The 14,481-nt window shown below is 45.7% G+C and overlaps 1 protein-coding gene across 2 annotated transcripts in view; it reads left to right on the forward strand.

Moving 5' to 3' along the window:
* Positions 1 to 8,614: 8,614 nt before the first annotated feature.
* The window catches only part of LOC146809872 (myosin heavy chain, skeletal muscle-like), an 880,636-nt gene continuing 874,769 nt past the window's right edge, over positions 8,615 to 14,481 (forward strand). For both annotated transcript variants that reach the window (XM_085616724.1, XM_085616725.1), the window contains exon 1: positions 8,615 to 8,765. In XM_085616724.1, coding sequence (XP_085472850.1) covers positions 8,682 to 8,765 — 84 coding nt within the window. In that variant the 5' untranslated portion in view covers positions 8,615 to 8,681. The remainder of the gene's footprint in view (positions 8,766 to 14,481) is intronic.

Below are 14,481 nucleotides of genomic sequence, written 5' to 3' on the forward strand. Positions count from 1 at the left end.
CACGAAACCTTCGCAGGTTAGCGGTCTAGTGCTGCTGAGCTCACTGAGTATTTAAAGTGAGATTCTCGCTCCCAGGCCCTTGACAATCGCGGCGAGCTAGGCTGCGTGTTAGTGTGCTGTTGTGGATGCTGTCTCTCAATTGTGTCTTTTGTTGCTGTTTTTTTTAATGAGCACGCTGAAAAGCATTTTAAAAATTACATTGCACTGACCTGTATATTCACCACCTCGTGACCCCGTTCCGCCCCGGCTTGTGCCGTTTGTGCGGAGGGTCAGCTCGAGGAGCGTCACTTCCTGCTCGTGACACCACTTCCGCCCTGCACGAAACCTTCGCAGGTTAGCGGTCTAGTGCTGCTGAGCTCACTGAGTATTTAAAGTGAGATTCTCGCTCCCAGGCCCTTGACAATCGCGGCGAGCTAGGCTGCGTGTTAGTGTGCTGTTGTGGATGCTGTCTCTCAATCGTGTCTTTTGTTGCTGTATTTTTTAATGAGCACGCTGAAAAGCATTTTAAAAATTACATTGCACTGACCTGTATTTTCACCACCTCGTGACCCCGTTCCGCCCCGGCTTGTGCCGTTTGTGCGGAGGGTCAGCTCGAGGAGCGTCACTTCCTGCTCGTGACACCACTTCCGCCCTGCAGGAAACCTTCGCAGGTTAGCGGTCTAGTGCTCCATCGCCCCCTAGTATTTAATGGCAGTATGGAGGAAGCGCAGCGGACGAGCGCAGCGGGAGCGCCGACTTCGCGCCGAAGTCGCGCACAAGTCAAGCCCGTCTGCGCCCGTCCGCGGCCGACCAGCCCCAGGGCCCTGCTATAATGCCCAATTCTACTCATATTCCTCCTCTGATCTCCTGAGATGCAAATCCTCAGGACCCATTCCCGCCCGCGCTGCAAGAGTGGCCCAGGCATGTGACATTCTTGTTCCCTCTGGCTGTCCGGCACCTGATTCTCCCCTCAACCCCTATCTCCCAACACAGCAGACCACCACCTCTTTACTGATTTACTACCTTAACACCCGGTCGCTCATCCGCAATCAGCTCGAGATCTTCCAGTTACTGCATCAGAGCTCTATTGATATCCTTCTTTTAGCAGAAACCTGGATCTCAGAAATTTCGGCTCCTGATATTCTTGCAGCAATCCCTACGGGATACTACATCATACACGCCAACCGACCTGCAGGGAAGTCCGGTGGTGGAGTAGCGGTGATTATCCGCTCGGTTCACATCTTTTCTGAGATTACGGCAACCCCGATCCCCAAAACTGACTACTTAGTTCTAAAATTTACCTCCCCTAAGTCGTCTTTTATTTGCATTCTTGTTTATAGACCTCCCGACCATATGCCCCTCTTTCCTAAACTTTTCAGCGACTCTATTGCCCAATTAGCAATTAGCCATGCTAATATTATGGTAATTGGCGATTTTAACTATTGGCCTTCGGATATCCATGAAAGCCAACTATCGCTGGAATTTACAGACCTTTTAAAAGGCATGAATCTCTCCCAACACATTCACACTCCCACCCACCAGAAAGGCCACATTCTAGACCAGGTCTGGACGTCCGACCTCGACATCTCACCTCCTTCAGTTTTTCCTTGTTCCTGGTCTGACCATTACTTCATCTCCTTTTTCCTTCACTTGCACACTTTGTGTCCCCCCCCCGTATTAAGAATCTTATGGCTCGAAACTGGAAAAGAGCGAATTTGTCCGAATTTCACGTCTCACTAGCCTCTACCGCACCCACCTCTCCGACCGCACTTAAGGTTCAGGCTGACAATCTCGATACTTGGTTACGCCAGGCTAGTGACAAAGTAGCCCCTTTTAAGAAGATCAAAGCTAAGCGCCCTCATGACGCTCAACGCTGGTTCACGGACCAACTTAAAGTGGACAAACTCGCCCTGCGGCAAATTGAACGCCGCTGGCGTCGCCACTACGACCCTCAGCTCAAACTAGTTTACACTGAGGCTCTGAAATCTTACAAACTATCGATCCTGGCAGCCAAAACAGCATATTTCTCTAAACTAATCTTGGACTCTAATAACAATTCGAAAACCATCTTTTCTATCGTAAATGAGCTATCCCTGCCGGATAGGGTTACCCCCCAGCCCCTGCCGACTCAATCCCTCTGTGATTCACTCAACTCTTATTTCATAGAGAAAATTACTACAATAAAAAACAACATCCCGACCCCGGCATCTCCTATTCCCCCTCCCCTTCCCCCCAAAAACACCAGCTCCTTGTTCAAGTTTCCCCCTATCTCTCCACAAGAATTCGTCTCACTCCTTCTTAAAGTCAGATCGGGTTCCCCTAATGACTGCTGCCCCCCGCAGATCCTGAGAGAAGCCTTCCTTACATGTCCAGGCCCCCCCCTTGCTCTTCTTAACAACTCTCTTGCCACGGGGGAGGTCCCTCTCTCCTTTAAGCAAGCAGCCATCGTTCCTATCTTAAAAAAACCCAACACTGATCCCTTAACACTCAGTAACTACAGACCTATTTCCCTTCTCCCTTACTTGGGAAAAATTTTGGAGACCTATGTCACCCGCTGCCTGAGTTCATTCATAGAGGAATCTTCCTTTTTGGACTCTCAGCAGGCGGGTTTCAGACCCCTCCACTCCACCGAGGCGGTCATAGTAGCAGTCATGGACACCCTTAGGAAGGGCGCCGACAATAACACCTCTCAGGCCCTCGTCCTTCTGGATCTCTCGGCGGCTTTCGACACGGTCGATCACACCATCTTGATCGACCGTGTCCACAATGCCGGAATCCAGGGAGTGGCCCTTGACTGGCTCAGATCCTTCCTTCACCAGCGATCACAGTCCGTCCATCTCTCCTCTTTTTCCGCACCTTACACTTCCCTCCCTTGCGGCGTCCCACAGGGCTCTGCATTATCCCCTCTTCTCTTTAATTTGTACCTCCAACCCCTCCTAGCCTCTCTCCGCAACTCCCCAGTCACAATTTTTAACTATGCTGACGACCTTCAGTTAATCTTTTCTATCGATTCTTCCCCTTCCTCCCGTCTTAATTTCCAGTCTACTATGATGTCCATCGCGGAATGGATGTATCACAGTCACCTGAAGTTGAACCCTACCAAGACTGAGCTTGTCTTGGTAGGTGGCCCCAATCATCCATGGAACTCCTCATTCTGGCCTTCATCTTTGGGGACCGCACCTGCTCCTGTGCGCCCAGTCAAAAGCCTGGGGGTGATCATCTCTGATGACCTTTCGATGAAGCCACAAATCAACTCGGTCACCTCAGCCTGATTTTTCCATCTCAGGCGGATTCGTAAGATCAGTAGGTTTCTCACCAAAGAAGCCCTGACCTTAGTTGTTATGGCACTCATCACCTCCAGGCTTGACTACGCCAACATGCTGTACGCGGGCATCCCTGCCTGTCACCTTCACCGATTACAGCTGGTGCAGAATCAAGCTGCCCGCCTGATTTTCCACCAGCCTAAATATCGGCATGTCACTCCCCTCCTTCACAGTCTGCATTGGCTTCCTATTTCCAAACGCTGCATTTTCAAATTGGCATGTTCTACCTTTAAGGCCCTTTCAGACGCAGCCCCCGCCTTTATTTCCTCAAGCCTGTCCCGTTACATCCCTCCTAGAACTCTCCGATCTTCATCTCTCAACCTCCTTGAGACCCCTAAGTATAAAAGGAAAAAACATGGTGGCCTATCCTTTTCTGTCTTGGCTCCCTTCACCTGGAACTCTCTGCCATCTGCACTTCGCATCTGCCCTAAGTACGACTGTTTCCGCAGACTTCTAAAGACCCTGCTTTTCCAATCTGCATATGACTAACTCTCTCATCCTGGCTCACTGTCACTTGTCATTCAGCGCCAAGAAACCGATGGTGAAAGTGCGCGGTACAAATATTTTAACATAAAAACATACATAAACATGGTCTGGAGTCTTTTGAGGAGCTGGGTGGAGATGCCGGTGCAGAGAGCACTGCAGTAGTCAAAGCGGCTGGTGACGAGGACCTGAGTGGCGGTCTTTCTGGTGTTGACTGGGATCCAAGGGAAGATTCAGTGGAGCATGCAAAGGGTGTGGAAGCAAGTGGAGGTGACTGCATTGACTTGTCCTTTCATTATCAATTCACTGTTGAGGATGATGTCTAGGTTGCACACATGGTCTGTAGGTGTGGATGTTTGCTTGAGTTCTGCTGGCCAACAGCTGTGGTCCCATAGGGTTGTGTTCTTCATGAAGATCAGTAGTTCTGTCTTCTCGGAGTTGAGTTTAAGGCAGTTGTCTCTCATCCAGTTGGCTATGTTGGTCATGGCATCGCAGAGGTTGATTTTGGTGGGAGAGTGTCTTCAGTGAGCAAGAGGATGAGTTGAGTGTCATCTGAGATTAAATTATGTTGAAGCCATGGGATATGATGATGTTTGCATGGGGCTCATGTAGATGTTGAACAAGGTGGAGCTGAGGGATGATCCTTGGGGTACTCCGCATAAGATGTCTTTGGGTTCGGAGGTGAAAGGAGGGAGACGGATGCTCTGTGTGCATCCTGTGAGGAAAAAGGTGATCCACCTGAGGGAGTTTTGCTGAATGCTGATGTTGTTCAGTCTGTTGATGAGGGTGTGGTAGGAAACGGTGTCAAAAGCAGAGGAGAGATCAAGGAGGATCAGGGCCACAGTCTTTCTGCGGTCGAAGTGGGTCCTGATATCGTCTGTGGCAGTGAGCAGGGGTTCTCAGTGCTGTGGTTGGCATGGAATCCTGATTGGGAGGCATCAAGCAGGTGGTTTTGTTCAAGGTTTTCAGTAAGCTTTTTGTTGATGGCCTTCTCAAGTACTGTCGCTGGGGAGGGTAGTAGAGAGATCGCTCAATAATTTTTGAGTTCACTGGTGTTGGTAGAGGTTTTCTTTAGCAAGGGTGTGACCTCTACGTGTTTCCCCCTGTCCGGGAAGACTGCTGTGGTGGTGGAGGTGTTGATTATGCTGGTGAGTTCCATGCTGATATGGTCGGTTCTGAGGTTGAAAAGGCAGTTGGGACTGGGGTTGGGGGTACCCCAGAGTGGATGGATGGCATGATGGCTGTAGTGGCCTGAGTGGTTAGCTGAGACAAAGTGGTGATTATTCTGCTTGTGTGTGCCGGTAGGTCAAGGCTGTTGAGGTTGAGATCAGTGGGTTGGGGGTCGAAGCTGTTATAGATGGTGGCAATCTTGCTGTGGAAGTAGTCCAAGAGGGTGTTGCAGGGTTCTTGAGAGGAGTGGTTGTGTTCTCCGTGGCTGCTGGGTTGAAGAATTTCTTGACTATTTTGAAGAGTTCTTTCATGTGGTTGGGCGCTGTATGGATGCAGGTTGTGATGGCTGTTCTCTTTGCTTCCTTGATGCACCTGTGGTAGTTGCGGAGGGCTGCTTTGTGAGTGGCTCTGTTGGAGGGGTTTCTTGTGGCGCCCAGCTGTTTCTAAAGTTGGCAACAGTTTTACTTGGTACTCAAGAGCAACAGCTCAAAACCATATGCACTCCTATTGAGTGCCTAACACAAAAAAAGTAATGCTTTAAAGGTAAGCAGTGAAAGCAGGAATGCCAGGCAATCAAAGAGATGGTGAAGAGACAATACTCAATGGGAGGGACAACCACAAGATTGACAATTCGGTACTCGAATAAGAAGCAGGAAAATGGAATCAGAGAAAAGCCAACCAATGGTAAGCAATGGGTGGGCTATAAGCCCCTCTATGTTCTTGGCAATCCACAATATGCCTCGCAAGACAGCACACACTGTTCAATATGCTCGACCTAAAAGAATCTCAAGACTCACAGTTCTATCAGTGAGTACCTCGTGAAGTACTGTCTTTTCTTTTTATTCTAGTACTTGGAATCCTGTTTATCTCTTTACATATCCAGAACTACAAAAAGAAGAATATAAAGAAATAAACCTAGACGGGGGAGTTACTCAGACATGCAACTGGGAAATTCGAGAACTCTGTGCAAGCAATTACCGGATTCATAAAAGTCAGCCCCTGGTTGCACCCAAGCACTCTGTGCCCTCTGGTTCAACTCCCCAGGCCTGTGAGCACTGAGGATCCACAAAAACGACAGCACATTAAACGAACAAGTTGTAAAAGGTCTATAACTCTAGCTAGGAAAACCAGTAAGGGCCCTATTTTAATTGCTCCACTTACATTAAGAGACGGTTCTTTTCTATTGATGCCCTCAAAACTATAGTCTTGGCTCTTGTCATCTCCCGCATTGACTACGGAAATGGCCTGTATGTAGGCATCCCTGCCTCTCAATCTCGCCGACTTCAGGCCATTCAAAACCAAGCTGCCCGCCTCATCTTTTCCCTTCCCAAATCTTCTCACATCACTCCTGTACTCAAATCCCTTCACTGGCTTCCCGTCCACTTCCGATCATTTTTTAAATTGGCCTGTCTAGCCTTTCGGGCACATTCCCATTCTGCTCCTCTTTTCATCACCTCTCTCATCTCTTCCTATGCCCCTTGTCGCACCCTTCGTTCTTCTTCTCTGTCTCTCCTGTACATCCCTCGCTTCCGCAAATCCAGAACCGGGGGCACTCGCTTTTCGGTTTTGGCCCCCCAGCTCTGGAACAGTCTTCCTCTCTCTATTCGCTCTATCCCCATTTATTCCCATTTTCGCAAAGCTTTAAAGACCTTCCTTTTCTCTCAGGCTTTTTCTCCCTAATTCTTCGGATGGATTTATGTGAGTCTTGATCAGGATTTAGCGCCAGGAAGCCGCTTGGCCACAGTGCGCTCTACTAAATACCTTCTACCTTCTTCATTCACAAATAAATAAAGCAAATATTTTTTTGATCTAAATATTAAATTAGAAAATATTGAACTATTCTCTTGTACTGTAGACGAAAATATATTTTTCATCTAGAATTAATGTAATGATCCCTTTTAAGTAATCTTTCACAATACATCATTGTTGACTTGCAGTCACAAAACCCATTAAACCTCAAACAAATTGTTCAGTCATAAAGGGTGTAAATAAAAAGCGAGGGGGTGTTTACTCCTGGTGAAACGACGAGCGCACAGTGTACCGAAGGTCAGGCATCCTGCCCCCGACTCTGTTAAAAGAGCCGCGCGAGGGAATCCATAGGACTCGCTGGAGAGTAGGTTTAAGCTTGACAGCCGTGATGGGCCAGCCACCTCCCACCTGTGGAAAGTAAATTCCTTACTGCTGACATATGGCTTTGGAAGATAATACACCATCTGTGGGAACGGGAGGGAAGAGCAGCATTCCTGTCAGGGTCACAATTTACAGTTTCTGCACATGCTCACACAACACATACCTGAGCACTCGCAGACACACATATACGCCTCCCACCAACTTTATGTCACCCCTCAGGCCTTCGCTATGAACACAACTTAAGTCTGCGCACATTTTAGAGCCAAAATGTTTCAAATTATACAATGATTAAATGCAGGATTATTATTCTAAGCAAATAGCAATAGTTTTCAACAGAATAATGTAGTGTTTTGTAGAACTGATGGAAACGCGTGCTTCTCTGCGTAAGATTCATACAGTGTTTTTAAAATTCTTTAAAAAAAACTATTAATACGACCTCATTCAAACAACATTGAAAAAAGGTCCTTTCTTGTTTCCGTAGTACATACTGCATAATTCAATATAATAAAAGTCTCAAAAATGTATTTTGCAGTCCTCGCCCTAAATGTCTCTGGGATTAAACAGTACCACAAAGTGGTATCTTTAAAAAATATATATATATTTTCAAACTATATCACATTGGCTTATCAACTGCACATTTCGCATCTTCGTTTAATGCAGATATAGCAACATTGTAGTGGTACGAGTTTTTGGCCTTGAAACAGATGTTCTGCTAGGCGCTCCGATATACTTCTGCCGAATTATGCATGCGCATAACTTATCTCAATATCAATGTCCTAATTAGTTGTGCAATCATTTTGTTAATTTTTATTGTGCGCTGCAGAACATCTGTACAGCAGGCTTTTGGAAATAAATTACGTTTCCCTTTTGCTTCAGATCTGTGCAGGTATTTGTTTCGAATTCTTTACACTCTTATGCTTTTACAACGACGACACCCATCCCTCATCGTGCGTCTTAGTTTTTTACAGAACGCAGACCATTTAAATGGAGCGATGGCAGCAGAATTTCTAAAGCTCTGAAAATAGTGAAAATCGTAAATCCGGCGAGGCAGCACTTTCATACTCAGTCCCTTGTACCACTCCCCCGACTCTAGAAAACATTTTTTAGGAATTTAATCTGAGAAATTCGTCCCAATCACAATTTACGAATGTGTAAATTGTCCCTTACACACATTTCGTGCTTAGGAATTTTAAGCATCCGTAGTCGATATTTTTTAGACTTTGCATTTCATTATGTTATCATCATTAGTTGCAACCGTATCTTGTTTTAATCGTATTCAGAGCGGAGTTAGCATTTAATAAAAGTCGCACAGTACAGAGATGCCCTCGCCCCTGTTGCAGCCTCTGGTTTGCTGCAGTACCGCATCTGTACAGGGCCGGAGAGGGGGCGCACACGTTTTACCTTTGTGTGCGGGACAGGGAGGGTTAAGTAAGCAGAAAGTTGAGTTCCCACTGTTGATTCACATGAAAGGCTTGGCACAGGTTTTTTTCTCTGAACTTCATGCTGTGGAGTCCTCCCCTCTGCTCTTGTGGTTTTCAGCAGGGTCAATCCGACACTGCACTCATGTTGCAAAGTCAGGTGTGAGCCTCTGGGAGGATGGAGAAAAGAGTGTGTGTGATCCAGACTGACTTCCACCAGTGTCTCCCAGCCATCAGTGTCCTCGTCAAGCCTCTCGCACATGTAAGAAATCACGCTGCTTCTGTCTTGTTTTTACTTTGGTATTTGTTGTCGTTAAAATATTGTGTCGACCTCCTGCGCTTTGACTCAAACATCAAACATTAATATAACATGCGGGCTTATTTTTAAGGCGTGCACGTGGTGCTAATTATTTCTTCAAATGGAATTCACGTTATTCATTGTTTGGATGTATGACAATAGATTTAGAAATGTTTTTCATTTAACAAAGCATCTTGTAATTGTAACATTAATTAGCCAACGCGCAGTGGCATGCATATTTAATTATATTCTTGTTGTTCCTTCTGTGTTTGGTTTGGAAGACTTCATGTTGCATCTGTCTTTAGAATGTCGCTCACTGGTTGCATCATTACGTTGTACTATGGAATCATGCACCAGTGAGTTGCATGGCAGGTCATAACATTGTTCAGCAGTACTTAAATGATTCCTGGAGTTGTCAAGGAGATGTTTAAATCATTAATCAGCTGTAGCGATGACCCATGCAATTTAGCACTGTAATGTAGTGTCCCCAAGTGTACCTTCAGCAGACTCGTGAGTACACTTTATTATACACAATATGGATTCTGGGTCATCCATCAAAGACCAGATTCAAATCCCTATGGTGTACGGGATACGTTGGTAGGCGTGCACAGTGTTAATGTGTTGATACACTGTCTTAGGCCTTGCCCTTGGGTGGCATAGTTTTCATGATGTGGTGCAGTTGCATGTGTACATACAGATATTTCGATAAATACATCTATATAATGTATATACTGTAATATGCACGGGAATTACATATGTCCATATAACAGTTGCTGCTAACATGTTGTAGGATCTCAGCACTGTAATATGGACCTTGTTACTAATCTTCAACTTCATGGCACTGTTTTACAGTTCTTGAAAGGGGGAGGGCGGAGATGCCCCCACCAGAATTCAGAAGTATTGCCTGCAAGATGCACACGGATGTTTATTCGCTGATTTGAACTCTCTTACCTTATTAAGTGTTAAACACAAGCATCTAAACTTGTGTTCTGAACGCATCAGAATGGATGACCCGACCTTAATTGAGTGTAACTTGATTTTAATTTGGCAACAAGGAATCCTATCAAATTCTTAATAAAGTCTGCCATATAGATTGCCATAAAGATGCAGATCATGGCAGTTATATTAAGAATTGATAGGTAAAGTGAACCTCTATGACCGCAAGGTTAGTCAATCTCACACTTCAAAAAGAAGTGCACAATTTCCAGATTTCGAGATCATCTCCCCCTCCTGCTGCCAAAATTCCGACCTAGGACTTCCGGCAGCAGCGAAATGGGAGTACTCTGTGCCTCTCAACAAGGTAAGATGCTCAGGGGGGTGTTTGCACAGCAGTGGAAATGTTTCTGCTCCAACGCAGCCACCAGTGTTTGCCCCTCCCCTTAAAAAACAGCTCCAGCTTGGATGTTTACTAATGTGGTGGAGAGGAACACTAATGTAAAGTTGTCAGGTCCAGTGCTTCACAATCTCTCGCAGTTCTAAACTGTGTTGTGAGTATGAGCTTACAGGTTGTATGCATATTTCCTGCTCCCTTGTATTAATGGATGCACCTGCATAAGAAACACCGTCACATGTGCAAATTCTGTGTTGTGAAATGTGCTGGCGTGTAACATACAAGTTGTAGCTTTACGGCAGCTGGGAAGAAGCATGACGACATTCCTCATTTTGGGGTCTCTGTGTCCAAATGAAGCCTCCAGGAAGGGCCAGAGACTCACTGAGAGTGATGAATGGGCCGCCTGCCTAACTTGAGATGCTTCTAGTTCTCCACAGGGTTTGTTTTGCGTTTCCTTTGTGGTTTTTCATTGATAAAATTGTGATTTAGGCAGGGTTGGGTGATATTCTGTTCTTATTGACGTAATCTATATCATGATAAAAGTGTTAACAGATGTGACATAATATTTTGAGAATTTGTTTCCAGTTTCATCCTATGTGGTGTGTTAAATGAGGGTTATTAAGTACCTGTTGCCAAAACTGTGTTATGCTATGTTGTGAATATATATTGTTGACTAAACCTCTTGGGGCTAATTGACCATTCCTCTCAGTTAGATATATTTGTGCTTGAGTGCATCAATATATTCCATTAGACCATCCATAACTTGCAAGGACTGCATTAATACTATGCTCAGTAAAACCATCTATGCCTCATATGACTGCTACAGCCAGAGTGCGGGGTTATAATCTTTATGGCTTGTTACTGTCCCATATCTCCACATGCAGAGGTCATTCTTAGTAGTAGTAATAATGTTTATTTCAGAAGATTATTCCATAAAACATACAAACACGAAACAATCCGTACAGCAATTACATATAAATAACAATTGTATCAATGAGATCAATCAATTTAAAAGTATCATGAAACATTGTAGAGTATAAATACATAAAAACAAGATACATCCTATGCATACGGTATACGAGAATAATACATCTAGGCTAATATACTTATTCTATTTTCGAAATTGAGTTAAAAATGTACTCCTTATCTGAGTTCCTGCGCTGCCACAAGGCAGGGGCTTTCATAAGTGATCACAGTTTCCATCTAGTTTAAAATAATACTATAAACAAGCAATTTACATTTTAAGGCCATTCGCATTCCTTATAAGGGCGACTGAAAATATGTAGTTGCTTACTGCAAAAACTGCATACATGGACGTTTTGCTCCTCAAAATTCTTAAGGCCTCCAAGTACCTCAGTGCGCCAAGATATTTACATAGTGGCCTTAGCCGCTCCCGTCTGGGGTTTTTGTATGCTTAGCAAAAACAATCACATGGTGTACTATTTCAACCTCTGACTGGGAGAATAAGGTGCATATAGAAATGCAACTGACACTCCCACTAGCAGCCCACTATGCCATAAATGGTCCTAATTCAAGTGTGTCATAACGGAATTTTAAGTAAAGCGATTTCGCTATTTGCTTAAGTGATAGGTCGAGAAAATCCTCGTAGCAGGATTTATCCTTAATGGTGCGGAATTGCAGTGTCAACCTGCCTTGAGTAGAGGAACAGTAGAGGTGATTATATCCCAGCTATGCCCAATGTATTCCAGGTACAACCATTAAATGCCTGGCAGAACCATAATGTGCCAGGCATCATCCATGTATTCTAAGTACTATTCAACTGTGAGAGGTACTTTCCCAAAATCTAAACATACTACCTCCATAAGTCTAGGTACTGCCCTCACATGCTCATTCTGCCCCCATCTCCTGTATATATTGAAGAGTAAAGTAGGTCCCCATGGTATTGCACGTTAGGAAGGGCCTGTGCTCCCCTTAATGACAGTATTGCTCAAGTATGAATTTACCTTGAAAAAACAAACACAAGACGGTTTTGGTAAAACAGGAACAGTTGATACAATCAAACACTACGTCCGGGAGTGCAGCATACAGAAACAGTTCTGAGGACTGACTCAAAGTACAATTGTTTTGAATGCCTTTTTATACATTTCTTGAAGCATCTTAAAACAATTCATAGATGCTGTTTTGGAACTCCCACCTGTTGACAAATGCACGTGGACCGTGACTTTGCGTGGACACAATAAGGGCCAGTGGTAATGTGTCCAGATGTCCGGCATGGGAGCATGAGATCACTGCATATGTAGTGCATCCTGATTGCCTGAGTGTTCCTATCTTCATTTGGCATTCAACTTTATGGTGCTTTAGGAACGCACGCCCCTCTGGCCAAGTTTTATGGGGACCAGTCTCCCAGGACCATTGTGTTGTTGCTGCCTATCAGTGGGACTAATCTTAGTTTTTCTTGTTCACACATTTATCCTTCTGGTTACTTGCCAACCCGCCTGTGATCTGTCAATCAGAAGCCCCAGGCCTAGGGTGTAGGGCCTGCTTGACCAAGTATTTCTGACTCAGGGTTGATGGAGAGGTCATATCGAGGGATTTCGACAACAGAGATCTGATTTATATTTTATACATACACGTACCATTGCGTACATCAACATCAATTTTAACAGGTTGGAGGCTGCCTTGTCTAGATCAAAAGACACACAATTGATGGACGGAATGCAGAACAAATCAAAACATTCACCCCCAGTCAAGAGATGTGGGTTAAATCCATCACTATTTTGCTCACCATGCCACCCCAGTTTAGACCTGGCCATATGCAAATGAGTCTTTACCCTGTGCCCCATGGGAACAGTCCAGCCCGAATTGTGTGTCTTTTGCTTTCTCAACCCTAAGTGCGCCAGGTATGCCCAGGACCCACTCCTGGGCTCACTGTTCCACTGGAATCAAGTTATCCTGGCTGAAGAGGGGTGAAACCCCGAAACTGGTCCTAGGATGCTTGTTCCCAGTCCAGGGAGGACCTGGCTTGGCAGTTCGGGCTGGACTGTTCCCATGAGGCACAGGGTCAAGACTGATTTGAATATGGCCAGGTCTAAACTGGGATGGCATGGTGAGCAAAAGATTGATGGATTTAACCCAGATCTCTTGACTGGGGGTGAATGTTTTGATTTGTTCTGCATTCTGTCCATCAATTGTGTGTCTTTTGCTTTATCGCCCTAAGTGCGCCAGGTATGCCCAGACGTGGGTCCTGGGCTCACTGCGCCACTGGAATCAAGCAATCCTGGCTGAAGAGGGGTGAAACCCCAAAACCAGTCCTTGGATGCTTGTTTCCGGTCCAGGGAAGACTGTTCCCATGAGGCACAGGGTCAAGACTGATTTGCATATGGCTAGGTCTAAACTGGGGTGGCATGGTGAGCAAAAGAATGATGGATTTAGCCCAGATCTCTTGACTGGGGGTGAATGTTTTGACTTGTTCTGCATTCCATCCATCAATTGTGTGTCTTTTGCTTTCTCGCCCTAAGTGCAACAGGTATGCTCAGACGTGGGTCCTGGGCTCACTGTGCCACTGGCATCAATTTATACTGGCTGAAGAGGGGTGAAACCCCAAAACCGGTCCTAGGATGCTTGTTTCCGGTAAAGGGAGGACCTGGCTTGGCAGTTTGGGCTGGATTGTTCCCATGAGGCACAGGGTCAAGACTGATTTGCATATGGCCAGGTCTAAACCGGGGTGGCTTGGTGAGCAAAGAATGATGGATTTAACCCAGATCTCTTGACTGGGGGTGAATGTTTTAATTTGTTCTGCATTCCGTCCATCAATTGTGTGTCTTTTGCTTTCTCACCCTAAGTGCGCCAGGTATGCCCAGAGACGTGGGTCTTGGGCTCACTGTGCCATTGAAATCAAGCTATCCTGGCTGAAGAGGGGTGAAACCCTGAAATCGGTCCTAGGATGCTTGTTTCCGGTCCTGGGAGGACCTGGCTTGGCAGTTCGGGCTGGACTGTTCCCATGATGCACAGGGTCAAGACTGATTTGCATATGGCCAGGTCTAAACTGGGGCGGCATGGTGAGCAAAAGAATGATGGATTTAACCCAGATCAATTGACTGGGGGTGAATGTTTTGATTTGTTCTGCATTCTGTCCATCAATTGTATGTCTTTTTCTTTCTTGTCCTAAGTGCGCCAGGTATGCCCAGACGTGGGTCCTGGGCTCACTGTGCCACTGGAATCAAGCTATCCTGGCCGAAGAGGGGTGAAACCCCTAAACCGGTCCTAGGATGCTTGTTTCTGGTCTAGGAAGGACCTGGCTTGGCAGTTCAGGCTGGACTGTTCCCATGAGGCACAGGGTCAAGACTGATTTGTATATGGTCAGGTCTAAACTGGGGTGGCATGGTGAGC

This window comes from Triturus cristatus, chromosome 7 (genome assembly GCF_964204655.1).
Source record: "Triturus cristatus chromosome 7, aTriCri1.1, whole genome shotgun sequence".
Classification (NCBI taxonomy): Eukaryota; Metazoa; Chordata; class Amphibia; order Caudata; family Salamandridae; genus Triturus; species Triturus cristatus.